This window comes from Papaver somniferum, unplaced genomic scaffold, assembly GCF_003573695.1.
Source record: "Papaver somniferum cultivar HN1 unplaced genomic scaffold, ASM357369v1 unplaced-scaffold_10, whole genome shotgun sequence".
NCBI lineage: Eukaryota > Viridiplantae > Streptophyta > Magnoliopsida > Ranunculales > Papaveraceae > Papaver > Papaver somniferum.
Window position 1 is genome coordinate 9,958,527 of NW_020618825.1, and position 14,761 is coordinate 9,973,287.

The window sequence follows — 14,761 nt, forward strand, 5'->3', positions numbered from 1 at the left end:
ATGGTAATGTTGAAGAATTTTCTTAGAAGAAGTTTTGGCAGGTGAAAGTCATCCCTCTAACATCCACCTGTTTGTATGGAGAGTGATCAACAATGGCATCGCTGTGGGGAGTAGAATGAGGAAGTACTGCAGAGAAGTTAATGTAGAATGCAGAATGTCACTAGTAAAAAAATCCCTTTTCATCACGGTTTTTTACCGTGACCAAAGGTCTATGGTCACGGTATTTCAATTTTGAGAAACCGTGTCCAAAGCATGCGAGGCCAAAAGTGTTTCCCATTTGGTCACGGTGAGTTTCGTGACCAATTTGTACATTTCACTGTGACCACAATTTCTTTGGTCACGTACTTTTGTTAGACACCGTGACCAATACGCACAATTAGACACGGATATCGTTCTATACCGTGACAAGTTCATGTTTTTAAACTCGGGAAACTTAACATACACCGTGTCCAAATTTGATCATTGGTCACGGACCACATCTCATACCGTGACCAATCAGTGTAATGGTCACGGATCAGGAATACCCACCGTGTCTAGTCCAAGTATCCCCCAATGTTGACTACAAATTTTTAGATCAATATTGTACCCAGAAAAGTCTTAAAAGCCATAACTAACAATAAACTGAGTTTTTATTGAAAATAAAATATTATATCCATGACATAAAATTCAATAAACATATATAGCTTACTGTTAACAAGAATGAACAAGAAAGCATAATGAAATCCCTATTTACAATGCTGGTACCACTTGTAATATCCAACTTAGACCACCAAAAAAGTCTTAAAAGCCATAACTAACAATAAACTGAGTTTTTATTATATCCATGACATAAAATTCCATAAACATATATAGCTTACTGTTAACAAGAAAGCATAATGAAATCCCTATTTACAATGCTGGTACCACTTGTAATGTCCAACTTAGACCACCAAAAATCTAATCACGGAGATGGAGACAACTCCCAACCTAGGCACTTCCATGTCAGTATTACTGGAAAGAATGCACTGTATTGATCACAGCTTCACAGGCGAGGTTTATTTATCCAACAAGAAACTCATTAAGATCATAGCAATGAAATACCTTTACGCGAATATAGTTAGTGTGTTTAAGTCTCATGGAGCATCTAAGTCTCTGACACCGCATGTGTGGCATCTCCATTAGCAGCTTGGTGTGCCTGAAATTGAATGCATATTGCCTCTTGCATATCTTTACACTTTTCCAGAAGTTCCTGAAACGTAACCAAATTAGTGTGGTTCACTGTTCTATCAGATTTTTAGATCAAACACTACAGCTAAAATTACGGGTCTGATATATCAATGACAAAATGAAGGAAACAATTTGTTTGTCGTAAGTTCTGCAGCTTCAGCTATAAACGTAATGCTCAGACCTGTGCCAGTAGTTTTCCATTGTGGATAACCGTTGTAGGTCTAAATCAGATAGCCAGCCATTCACAAGTACTGCAGCCCCAACCACCTGAGAAAATACCAAAATCTATTTTAACTTTAGTTTGTTTAAGTTCTACCGAACACACCTCACTTAAGCACCCAAGTTGACTGTTTTATTCATTCTCTGGTCAAGGGTTGGTAGCTACAATCAATTCAACTAACGAGAACTACAGCCGTCAATAGGAAGTTGATCCATACAATATATATTATGGGGACAGTATTTGATGCAGTACATTCAACAAAGACGAAGAGACACACAAGTCAAAAGCGCTTCCGAAATACTGAAATAGTTTCACGGAAACATTCAGAAAACTGGTTTACCTTTATCGGATGGTACTTCGAGAAGGAAGCATGACCATGGTCCATGGGCCAACTCTACAGCAGTTTATCCCAAATGACCAGATATCAGCTGTGCAAGGTGTATAAACAAAGAAACTTCACAAGAGTATATAGTGGTTCTTATAGACATATGAGATAAGGGTTTTCTGTGTATCAGTAGTTTTCATGGAAAAAATCGAGATCTGCCGAGTAAAAACTGTTATACAGTACAGTAAGAGATAAAAAATAGCCACTCATTTGAAATCGTATCCACTTCCTGGCTGCAAAACTTCTAAGCCATCCCGTAAAATATGGGAATGTTTCCTAAATTCAATTGTGTACAGCAGTGAAGAATGAAAAAAGGAAAAAAAAGGAAGAAACAGAAGATTTTCATTCAGAAAAAACTTGTTAGAAGGAAAAAAAAAACTGACGAGCATGCAGTTCTTACAAAAGTATCCCTTGAGCGTTGCCTGCCACCCTTGTCAAATACACAAGCTGAAACACCGAAATCCCCAAGCTTCACTATTCTATCGCTGTCAAGCACAAGCCTGCATAGATGCATTCCTTCAGTTCAATCAATCTCTCCAAATAAATCACAAAGGGAGCACATATGTATCTGTCTCGCTTCTAGTAAAAAGCAATAGATAAAAAACCTTGACGTCATTTCAGTTCAATCAGCATAATGTACTTACGCCATTTAAAGCCATACTATATACGTCACCTCCAGTCTAGTTTAGCTGTGTCTCGCTGAAGCAATCACAATAAACTCTCCAGTGTACCGGAGGGAAGAAACTCAAATCAGTAATGCATGTGGAATATCAATTCATCCAAATTAATTAGATTATAATTGATCTGAATTGATAAAAAAAAGTAGAGTCGATAATTATAATACAGAACAAGTTACACATCTAAGAGATAAAGGGTGCATTTGAATTGATTGACTTCCCAAAGATATTATACATTCACATTGAGAAATAATGTAATAGCTAGCATGATATAATCAGTGACCAAGACTCCAAACTTCTCATCTTACCGGCAAGATATTCACCTAATGATCCAGGATTAGAAAAACAAACGAACAACAAAGAAAAATCAAAATAGTATATTATAATAAAAATTACCTGATCAACAACCTCAGTGATGAAATCCCCAGCTACCTCCCTAGACTCCGCAACTCCTCAGCGATCCAATTCCTATTAGTTTCAGTAGTAGTAATGAAACTAGCATGTGTGAAAATCCTACATTTTAAGGTGCAAAATTCTAAATCACGAGACATGAGTACTTCTCCACATTTTGGTAAGTTTTCAGAAGTAAAAAATAAACTGACCTTGCACGGTGGTTAATATTAACCAAAGAAGCATCCAACATGTTAAGCATAATATTTTCCAAGCCACTTAAAACAGTACTTGCCGTTAACCGAAAAAATCTTTATCGCTTTTCTTTACCTCGCACAATGTAGTTTGTTTCCACAGGTTTTAAGAATTTAATGGTACAACCATACATGAATATATCCAACATAGATAATGGAAAGGTAAATGAAAAGAAAAAAAGACTTACCAGGGGTTGGTATACCCCCAGCTGGCTACTAGCACATGACCTTCATTGCCCTTGGTTCTTGATGCTTATGTACCTTGCAGAAAGTAGAGTAAAGGTCAACATCGTAAGTCTATGATGTCCGTTATATAGACAGAGTGTTACTGCCATAACACATTAAACAAGAAGTGAAGATTGAACTTCAATCATAGTCTTAACTGTAGAATCAAAAAAATCAATAAGAAAACACTGAAAAAACTAGAACATCAATGGGAGATGACAGAATATTGATGAACACTTTCTATTCATTTCAATAAAACCCTTATCTAGCATCAAAATTCTGCTGGTGATTCGAGCTAGTTATAAGATATTCTTGCCAAGGCAGTACAACGGATTACAGAACATAAATAACAAGTAAAACAAGATAAGAACTTAATTATATGTGCAAATAGAATGCAGAAATGGAAGTAAACGATTTTGAATCTGCCGTAGCATGAAAACTACACACAAAATCCACCCTCCCTTCATAATAACAAGCAGGAGGAGTTACCTGCAACAATAAAGCATGGATGAAAGATAATCAAATTTATGGGCACATTACCAGCTTGTGAAATTACAAACTGAAAACAAATCTAGCTTCTTCGAAACTGTACTGTTAACATACTGAAACTGGTGGATCTCTTACCCGCTGTTGATACCATCTTATTGTTCAAAGCAGGGATCAACATATATCCCCTGACCATCATCGCGAAAATAAGAAGTGTCAGAATCGTCGTCCACATAAAGTGAGCTCATATCTACTGCCATATTATCTTCTGGCCGACGATTCTCAGACATTAGCTCATCCTCAGAAATTTCATCTACATTATCGTCATCCATATAGTCATTTAAAGGGCAGGATATAACAACAGACAACCTTGGATCTCCTTGATCTTCTACATAAAAAACTTGATTTGCTTGGGAAGCTAAAATGAAAGGATCCTTTTTATGCCCTAATCTGTTGAGGTCGACTAGTGTGTAACCAAGTTCATCAGTTTTGACACCATAACCACTGTGTACCTAATCACACAAGAACACGGGTATCTTTACGCAGTGGTAATCAAGAACCCAAATCTCATTTATCACTCCATAATAGCGCGATGTAGCAATCTTTGGGTTACCGTCCTTCGCACTAGCAATGTGCATTCCTGACGCCTCTAGGCTAACCCCACAGTTTTGGTTTACGCCAACATCATGACTTTTAGTGTGATACCGGCATCCATTTATGTCATATCCATTGTACTTTACAACTAAATGACGCGGGCCCTGTGATATCCACCTAAGATATTCAGAGATCTTCTTCTCCTCTTCCATTATTTCATCTTCGTTCTCCAACTCCTTCTCGACCTACATAGTTAATGTTTTAGATTAGAAATCGTGGAACACAGTTACGATGCAAATAGCTGTACGTACTAATCAGGGATAGAAAGAGATGCCCAATTGATTAGAACATAGTTAAACTGCACATTAGGACATACATGTATCTTCACATAGTTCAACCCTAACGGATTAATGGATTTCTTAGCTTCATATGTAGAAGAAGGAATTTCATTACCATCAGGAAGCATCTCGTTCTTCAACAAATCTAAAAGCTCACCAAAAAACTTGTCTGATACTCCATGCTTCGCTTTCAAGTTGTACAGCTTGATTATTGCCGACAGCTTGGTAAGTTTCGAGTCTCCTGGAAATAAAGGCTTCTTAGCATCCTCTATTAACTTCTCAAACTTTCTACGATCACCTGGAAAGTCCTCTAGTATCGCGTCGACCATCTAAAATCTTATATCAACAGAGAAAAAAACAAAACTGAAGTTAGAAATTTCTGAAGGAGATACCAATCTCTAGTAAAAAACAGAAAAAAAAAAATGAGAATCATGTATACACAAGCTCTCTCAGCAATAAATTTCAACATTTTGCTAGAAAAAAAAAACAAGTTATGAACGCATACCTTAAAAAAATGATGAGTTAGGGGAATGATTAAGAGCTTATGCCTCTTCTTCTCAAGCACATTTAAGGGGATTCACGACAATACAATAAAGTAGGAAAACCCTAACAATGAGTAAACAAAAACACAAAATTAGATAAGCAAAAACTCAAATTTAAAACTTAAGAAAAGTAAATCTAATAAAGGGTTAGAAATAAGTCAGATCTAAAAGAAAAGATGAGTTAGATTGAAGATTTAGAGATTACCTTGTTGACGGAAGTTACAATGGAGACGATTTCACTGTAAAATTAAAAAACCCCAATACTATCACCATACGAATTCGAGTAATTCCAGTACTCGAAACAGGATGTTTCTAAGATGAAGAAATAGGAAACGAATATTAAGTTAAACTAAAATTAGTGGGGAAACTGGGGAGGTGCCTTCTAGATTCTTCGATCCCGCCATTACAGGGTATAACGGGGAGGATTGAGAATACATTAATCACCACGATGAATTCTCTCCTAATAAAAGTAATAAAATAAAATAAATGGAAAGAGAATATAAGTACTATGCAGTTTACATTAGAACGAGCACGTGTATAAGTATTTCATGGGACATTTTGGCAAAAATAAAAATTCTCACACCATGCACAAAATCCCACTTGTAATCCAAAATATTAAGGTATAAATATTGGTTGAAGAGTAAAGAAGGTCTCCAAACAACAATAAATTTATGGTTGGTTTGTTTTCAGAATTCACTGTTTCTAGGAACTAATAATCCTATGGGATTATAAATTTTGGATTCATGTAATTTTTTGTGTGTTTGGTAACTCAATAAAAATTCCTAGAATTTATAGGATGTGTTTGATAACAGAGAAAGGAAACAATTCCTTGGAAAGTGTTTCCATGAAATCAGTTTCCCGGAGGAGGCAAGGAAAGACTTTCCATGAAATTCCACGGAATTGAGTTTAAAAAATACCTTAGGTCACGCTTTTATTGCAATTCCATGGAAATAGATTTTTGACCAAACGGCGGAAAACACGCTATTTCCATGGAAAGATGGCTAATTCCATGGAATTAACTCCTATCAAACACAGCCATAGAGTTTCTTTTATTAAAGTCTTTACATCGTTTGGCATTACCTTCAAATCTTAAAATTGCATATGTATATATATATATATATATATATACATGAGATTTAGAGTTAAAAAAAAAGTTGGTTCATAAATCCATTGATAAGTTTCCCAGCAAATCTTAGGGGGAGGGGTCGGACTCCATATGGAGGATTTGATGGAAAATTGAATCCCGTAGGAATCATTATTCCAATTATTCGGGCAACCAAACATACAGAGGGAAACATAATTCCACCAAATCCCCTAGACTCATAAATTCCACCTTTAAAATTCTACATCCAATCTCATCATTGACTTCAAAAGAAGTTATTAGAATTCGGTCGATTAGGGTGAACCTTAGACAAAGAGATAAAATAATGTAGCCTCATACTAAAAATGGGGGAAGGAAACCTCTTGATTTCATTAATATGTCAAAATTGAATACATCAATTCCAAATACTTCAAAGATGGGAACAATAAAAATTTACATATATCTTGTTTTATAGATGAAACTGGTATTTGAAATATGGCATGTGAAATAAATTCCTGCCATTTGAATTTGTCTTCTACATTAAGATTAAAATTTCTCGGAGGAGAATAATATGCCCTATTTAATTTTTCTTATTATTTAAGAGTAAAGTGTCCCAGAAGGGAATAGTATCCCCAAATCATCGCTATCACGATCATAGAATCATGTCCGCTTTTAAAAAAATGTTACTGATGACATATCTGTGATGAAAGCAATCAATGGAAACGCCATTACGGCTGATATAATCTTCTAATTGGCATATAAGAGCCATTGGATATGAAATCAATTGATAAAAAAATACATATCATAATCATAGTTACTACTGATCTAGATTAGATTGATGAGTTATTTCTTTACTGGCATGATCATACCCTTGGCATATCCCCTTTTGCTATTAGTTGGCCAAGTATGTGTACTATTGTTATGTGGTTCATTTGGAAGTTAAAGTATGATGTAATCTTCAAGAGTATTACTATACAGATTTGAATAAAGTTATTACGGATGCTAGAAGAATGATTAACACTTATATTGCTTCCCTTTATTGATTAAAAAAGTGAATAAAGATGTTAAAATTCTTAAAGCAGTGATCTTCTTGAAGACTGTCGGAATTTGCTTTCTAGTTGTCATTCTTTTAAAATTGTGTGTATTACTATAAGGCGTGTTAAAAAACAATCTAGCAGACCGACTTTCACGTCGGGCTAGAAAATACTGTGTCAAGGATATTTGGATCTCCTTTCCTTATTTTTTGGATAGTCTTGTTAGGAAGGAACCCTTAACTGGAAGAAGTCTTAATGAACCCTTAATGAACCCTCCGCTTCGTTAAATCTAAGGTAACTTTCTCACCAAAAAAGAAGAAGGAAGAAGTCCTTTGAAACCTATTACAGACTCGAAACTTGTGACCCATAATCATCCATGCAATACAAATTTTAAGTAATGTGACCCGAAATCCACTTTCTATCTCAAGCATTTCCTCATAACCCGAAACCTACATTTGAAATACAACATTGTGACATGAAACCTCTCACTTGACCGGAGATATGGTTATTCACCCAAAGTCATCAAGTGATTCAAAACTTGGACAATATAACCCAAAACATAAACTTAGCTAGAGAATCTCCAATGCAACGGGCCAAGGTTTTAAAAAAGCATGACATATAGGATTTAATATCTTTTTCACCAAATTTTCATATCCAATGCAAGGATGAAGGTCATATAGAAAAATGACATGACTAAGTGGGGGTAAAGTAGAAAGTCTGATCTAGACTTTCTTCATAACCCTGGGTCTTCAGTCTAAAATCTAAATCATCTTTTGTCTCTAAATTTAAATAAAAGGTGTTAATAAGACCTTGAGATTTTTTTCTCTTTTCTCTCTTTCTCTTCCCTTTATAAAAAACAACCCTAGAACCGTTTTGCACAAATTTGTTCCCTTTGGGATAGATTTGAGCAAAGATTCTTTTTCTTTTCAAGTTTTTGGTAGTAGTAGGTAACTGAATAAGATGTGTTTACATCACTTTTCGTGTTTTTGACATATTTCTTCGCCGTTTTGGGGCGATTTTCTTCGTCGTTATGGGGAGAGTTTTTCAAATTTTAATGGTTGGTTCATGGCTTGCTATTCTCGAATAAAAACATCGACGATTCATTATGACGTCTTTTTCTATCGGCATCTGCGTTCGTGTGGATCGACAAGTTTATTCGAAAACTACTCCTTTATTTTAGGAGCATCTCTTATCGAAGAAGAATATAATCAGATTAAATGGTCAGAATTTACTTGCGAACATAACATCATCTCTCCCTTATACATAAAAAGAAATTGGATATCATTACGGTTTATTGTTCTTTCTCTTCGCGATATACTTATAGATGTCCTTATTTGTATTAGGGTCTTAATTATCTGTTAATGTTTTTTTTATTCTTGTAAGCGAACATGTAATCCCTATTATTGAAATATGTTAATTATCTAAAAAGTCTTATCTTTATTTTGTTTTGCCATTTAGCAATAACTCACACTCAATTACATGCTCCCAAAATTGAGCACTTTGACCAAAAATATTCTCGCTCAATTAGTACATGCCTCACATGTGATCGAAACACATGTTGTCAGAATCTATCTTTGATTTAAGTAATCACAGAAACCTGTTAAGTTTTCCTTCACACAGATCCCCCTTTTAAAGTTTCTTTCATGCGCAGTGAAGGATATCCCATTCAAAATGAATTATGAGCACCATTTGCATTATAAATTTAGATTAAAATTAAAACAAAAAGAAGAGAGAAGAAAAATGAACACAATATCAGACAGTTAAGACTTAGGAACACCATTTGCATCATAGCTGCACCAATCCTTTAAAGTTCAAACTAAAATAAGGAGCTAGGGAAGACAGTATTTAAAACGTCATTAAATTAATTAATTCAAACTAAACAACAATTTTTTTCTCAATACTTCTTAAGAATTGGTGAAAAAACATCAAATTGTTTTCTCATACTTCTCAAGAATTGGTGAAATATAATCCATCCACTCCCTTTTGATTTCATCAATTTCTGTCGTACCATAGTTCATCCCCGACTTAAACATCTGCAGTCAAAGAGTTCAAACACATGTAAGCTCTGTTAAAAACATTTTTAGTATCACATCGTGGAAACATATTGAGCTGCATGAAGAAGTTGAATCACTACCTCCTTAGGGTTCCTCATTGAAGTGTCATAACTTTCTATAATGTGCTTCATATAGCATCACAAAAAATCCACACTCCCAATCTCCTTTTTGTTTAGGGTTGTGCTGCATGTATCAATTCTACGTATTTGAAACATACTCTTTAAGAGTTAACAAAATAATGGTAAAATAATGGTATTAATCTTAAGTTTCTTTTTCTTACCTTCACGTCCACCCAGAATACTTTCTCTTCAGATCGCTTGACACCTAATTTTCTTAAAGCTTTTGAAACACTGGTGAAGAACAAAGAGATATATTTATTAAAAACTGGATACTAGTTTCACAAATCCTTCAATGGAAGTGCCATGAGTTTAAGCATTTTTCCTTCTATGCATACAAAAAAGTTCAAACCCAAAATCAACTTACGTGCTCATTTGCTCCTCTAGTTTGTATCTACACTTCTCATCCAACGAATTTAAGTAATAAAATACCCCATCGAAAATACAATTAGTAACCAATGAATTCTACAAAGTGAACAGAGAATAAGTTAGTATATGCAAGTATGCAAAAGCAATGTCAGCAACACCAGATGATATCAAAGAATACCTTAACTATGCTTCAAAAAAAAAAACAAGGATACCCTAACTCTAATAGTTTTTTTTACTTGATATGCAAATTAAGGTTAAATTCTGAAGAAAAAAAATATCTAAATTCGAGATGAATAATGCAATGCATCTTCCGCTTACCCTGTATTACAAGGAATAAATATGTATTTTCGACTCGGCACTGAATCTTTCAGTCTATTTAATACACTTTTCACGAGTTCTGTTTTATTGACTGAAAAGTGAACTGCCGCTGGATTCATAAATCCGAACTTGGTTTTGCGTGCATCGCCATCCAATTTTTCATACAAAAATCTAGGAACAAAATAAAACACGAGTTCCAATAGCATACCATTAGCTAGTCAAAAAGAAGTAATTATTTATGAAAGCAACAATCAACAGAGACTTACCGGATGAATAAGACTATAGCATTGTTCGTAAGTTTCTGAGACGTGCAAACAAACTCAATATCTTCTAGTGCCATATGTATAGGCACATCTACAGTTTGACCAAACACATCGCGATGCAACTCAACTTTGATCGCAGCCCTGCTTCTGAACACTTCTTTTGCTCTCTTAACAAATTCATCAAATGCATCCAATCTCGTTCGCCCCTGCAATAAAAAAGTTCAAGTACAAGACGACCAACACCTAAAAGAGATATTAAACTACGCTGTAAATGATTTCATAATTGAAAAAAATAGAGATTAAAATACATTTCCGACAAGGACCACCAAGTGTTTTGGCCATTGAACAACACTTTCACGGGCATCATACACAGTAACAATATCACCAGATGGATATGGAAGTATTGCAGTTTTTATCTCCACAAAATCCACCGACACACGCAAACAATCATCACGCATTTTTTTTCCATGAATCATTTTTGAGTCGCTGTGAATAACATGTCCCAGCGCAACAACCCTGCTGATTTTGTCGTACAATTCACACGGATGGCTCTACATGACAAATATAAAATTATATTTGGAGTTATCTAGTTTCAGATGAGAACGCCATTAGTAGGGGGTCTTTAGATTAAGAAACTTACCCTGTTAGAAGGCGGATGAGGTGGTCCTGTTGGTGGCTGCAGACGTCATATAATAACATATGAATGTCCTGCATAATCAATTAATCTGGTTTGATTTCTAACAAATTAAACAACTCACCTGTGCAACCACTTTTTTTGAGGACAGCATCGATTAGGTACCTAGATAAATTAAATGAGTAACAAAATCAGGATAACCAAAATAAACTATGATTTATCACCATATCATAATTAGGTACAAGATTCCAAACATTTGAGGATAAAAAATGTAGAAAAAAACCGAATAAAACACTCACTTGGGCGGGCGCTTTAAGAGAGGCCGGGATAGATGTACTGTTCAATTCTTGAGACGTCTTTCTAGCATCCAGTTTAGAGCTTTTGGCCCCATTATGTCTCTAAAAAATTGATATCCAACGAAAAAAATTTATCATTCTCAATATATCCTGATTGGTTACTGCAACTCGATTACGACAAAGGTATCGTACACAAGAACAATAAGTATATGTCTAAAGTTCAAATTTTGACAAACCCGAATATTTTGGGCCTTTCCTTTCGGATCGTGAACAGCTTCCCCCCAAGTTTCAGCTAAGTCCTTATCCTCAGCACCCTGAAAAATTTGCAATGCCATTTCCATTAAGGTGTTCAAAAAATCAAACCAGATTAACCCAATTCATCCGGGTTCATGATACCACAATTAACTTCATCATAACAAATTAACTTGTATTTACTTCTTCATAACTTTCATGTTCAGCATACTATCTATATTTCTATTTAATTAGAAATATAAACTAAAAAAACAACTCACTAAGGCAGGGACATTTTCTGAGGACATCATAGGTGGCTGAATCGTATCATATTGGGATTTGCCCAATAATTCTTTGAACTGAAGGAATTGTTTCTGCAATTTTCTCTCTGTGTCTAGTGACTGTTCCTCCAATTGTTGTTGGAATTCTTTTCTCAAGTTCTCTTCACTTATTCTTGCTTGCACATCTTTCACTCTTAGTTGCTCTTCCAGTTCTCTGATTTTATTCAGATTATCTTTATTTGATGATCCACGTTGTCGAGGAGTGTCAAAATACTGACTATGGGTCACTCTTGTACCTGCAGCCCTTACTCTTCCACCATGTTCTTCACCCAAAATCTTTACAAGGGCATCTGTCTTACCTTCACAGACAATTGTACCCTCTTTGATCTTTTTCGAGCAGTCATCCTGTTACAAAACCAAAATTTTGCACACATAAAGAGTTAAACTGGATATCTACTTATTTTGAAATAGAACTTGTGTATAATTAAATTGAAGTTGTCTATCTTACAATTTGAGCAGCAACTTCACCAATCTCATCAGTCTTATACTCCCCATTTTCATTTTGGCGTGCAAGTATCCATAATAATTCTCGTGGAGGGGGTGAATCACTTGTCCACTTTCCTTCTCTTTTCTGTACAGCAAATACATTAATATCAGTATGATGCTTATGTTGTATAACACTATATTTCATCTAAAAGCTTATGTTGACAGAACACAACAAAATTGAAGTTAGAAACTTTGGAAGCAGATAGCGAACTCAAGTAAAAAACAGAAGGAAAAAAATGAGAATGTATACACGAGCTCTCTCAGCAATTAATTTCAACATTTAACTTCACAAATTAAAAAAAAAAACAAAAAAAACTTATGAATGCAAACCAGTTTGTCCTTTAATCCAGCATAGGTCCTTCGTCCCATCCTATGCGGATATTTGTGGTGAGCTTGTACCGTTTTGCCAATTTCAGACAACTCCTGAAAATTAAAAATGTATTAGCTCTATATAGTAACAAAATAATTCTCGACCCAATCTTGTTTAGCTCAATTGACATACCTTGCCTTTGTCGCTCAATCTCCGTTTTACAAACTCTTTCCATTCTTCTTGTTCTACAAAACCTCTTAAATCTGAAGGAACATTCTTAAGCTTTTTTCGGCTTTTTTCGAATGGGGTAACATGCTTTGCAGCAGTTCGTTTCCTCCATCCTCGCCACAAGTCAGAAAATTGTCTCAATACATCTTTCCTCTTTGATTCGTCGAGATCAAACTTAAACTGGAGGTAAATAAACATCGACTAAGTGATATATATATATATAAAACATTGGTAGGGATTTTAACATTGGGCATTTCATTAATTAATACATACCGTTACGTCCTCCCATAACTTTTTCTTCACTACAGGTGGAACTTCTTTCCAACAGGTATACTTCAGTCCAAGACTTGGACCAACTTCGCTGCCTATGTAACTTGAGATCAAGCAACCATTTTTACCGGTTGCTTGGTTGGCTTCATCATAAGTAACAGTCCGCCTTTCACCATTAGTATCCCTTAAAAGCTTTGGTAATCTTGTCTTACCCCGCTTTCCTTTATTTGCATCAACGTTATCTTCACTTGAAACTTGAGATCAAACAATACAGAAAAGAAAAACGAATTAATAAGTGTTTGGCGTGGTACAACCTTAAGGAGCTTTATATTGTCAATTTTTTTTGGTCCAATCAACCATGTATACTGCAAGAAAACACTTAAACAACAAACCTGATTGTTCGCTGTGGGAAACTGACTGCTGTTCGCTGTGGGAATCTGAATACTATTGAAGCCCGCCATCAGACTCCGTGTCTGAAGTATCCATGAAATGAGCTGCAAGAATAGATAATATATAAGCTGCTAGGAGCAAAAAATTACAAACATATCCAAGAACAGATAATATCTGAAGTTCGAGATTACTAGTAAAGACAATAATAAAAAATTAAAAACATATCCAAGGTGCTATTACTAATGAGAGATCGGCTAGTATTTGCTATTACTAATGAAAATAGATTTCTATTCAATTTTAGCATGAAAAAATGTGGTTAACTAATGAGAGACCGGCTAGTATTTGTTAAAATGAAGCACTTTCACTATACCAAATATCATAACCATTCAAGCCATTTAGCAATCAAATGAAGAATTCAACTTAAACTGGTACGAAATTCACGTCGTGCAACAGCTTAGAGTATGCACTACAGACCCTGTCTTCCTTTTCTTCTTTAATTGTGGTCAATGCAGAGGTCTCCCTAACACCTGATATCACTAGCCCCTTAGTTAACTTATTCTAACCCTATAAAAACAACTAAAAGGAAAGAGATGCAACAGATATAAAAGACAACAAATAAAGAAACGCAAAACCAAAGGTAACAACACTTAATCTTTTCTTTCTAAAATACTGAAAGTGTGAGAATCAGGAAGTATCCCATTATTTGACATTTCACCAAGCACCTTGTATGCATGGCCCATTGATCGGAGTAGTATAAGATACCGATTTCGGAGAATGATCCCAAGACAAATATAAGAGAAAGATTTGATTTTAGGAGGGGAATACCTTGTAATCAACTGTTTACGCTTTCACCTTTAAATATATTAGTTTCAGGGAAATGGAAGGATTTTGCTTGATTAACATCAGATAGAGAAAACAACTTGCAGTTGGCTTCACGTAATCTCTTCAAAACTGCTGCAGTTTCAAACAAGGAAATGATGGAGAGAAAATAGGGATTGGAGTGGTGTTGATCGTGGGATACCA

General features: G+C 35.1%; 3 protein-coding genes and 1 long non-coding RNA gene across 4 annotated transcripts; all 4 read right to left on the minus strand.

Annotated features, from left to right (window-relative positions):
• Nucleotides 1-1,123: 1,123 nt before the first annotated feature.
• LOC113326308 lies at nt 1,124-3,131 on the minus strand. Its single transcript, XM_026574060.1, has 6 exons — nt 3,091-3,131; nt 2,921-3,001; nt 2,212-2,311; nt 1,767-1,820; nt 1,388-1,473; nt 1,124-1,262 (listed from the first exon to the last, which is right to left on the minus strand). The coding sequence occupies exons 1-6, from the start codon at nt 3,129-3,131 to the stop codon at nt 1,124-1,126; spliced, it is 501 nt and encodes a 166-aa protein (XP_026429845.1).
• Nucleotides 3,132-9,621: 6,490 nt separating this feature from the next.
• Nucleotides 9,622-10,035, minus strand: LOC113326753. Its single transcript, XR_003348524.1, has 3 exons — nt 9,970-10,035; nt 9,767-9,836; nt 9,622-9,684 (listed from the first exon to the last, which is right to left on the minus strand). It is a non-coding gene; the product is annotated as an uncharacterized LOC113326753 (long non-coding RNA).
• Nucleotides 10,036-10,285: 250 nt separating this feature from the next.
• On the minus strand, nt 10,286-11,229 carry LOC113326309. Its single transcript, XM_026574061.1, has 4 exons — nt 11,193-11,229; nt 10,861-11,103; nt 10,556-10,758; nt 10,286-10,460 (listed from the first exon to the last, which is right to left on the minus strand). Exons 2-4 carry the CDS (start codon nt 11,026-11,028, stop codon nt 10,286-10,288), a joined length of 546 nt encoding a protein of 181 aa, XP_026429846.1. The 5' UTR covers nt 11,029-11,103; nt 11,193-11,229.
• A 77-nt stretch (nt 11,230-11,306) lies between these two features.
• On the minus strand, nt 11,307-14,478 carry LOC113326311. Its single transcript, XM_026574062.1, has 9 exons — nt 14,409-14,478; nt 13,352-13,602; nt 13,043-13,258; nt 12,871-12,963; nt 12,503-12,625; nt 11,995-12,399; nt 11,719-11,796; nt 11,486-11,584; nt 11,307-11,351 (listed from the first exon to the last, which is right to left on the minus strand). The coding sequence occupies exons 1-9, from the start codon at nt 14,476-14,478 to the stop codon at nt 11,307-11,309; spliced, it is 1,380 nt and encodes a 459-aa protein (XP_026429847.1).
• Nucleotides 14,479-14,761: the final 283 nt, after the last annotated feature.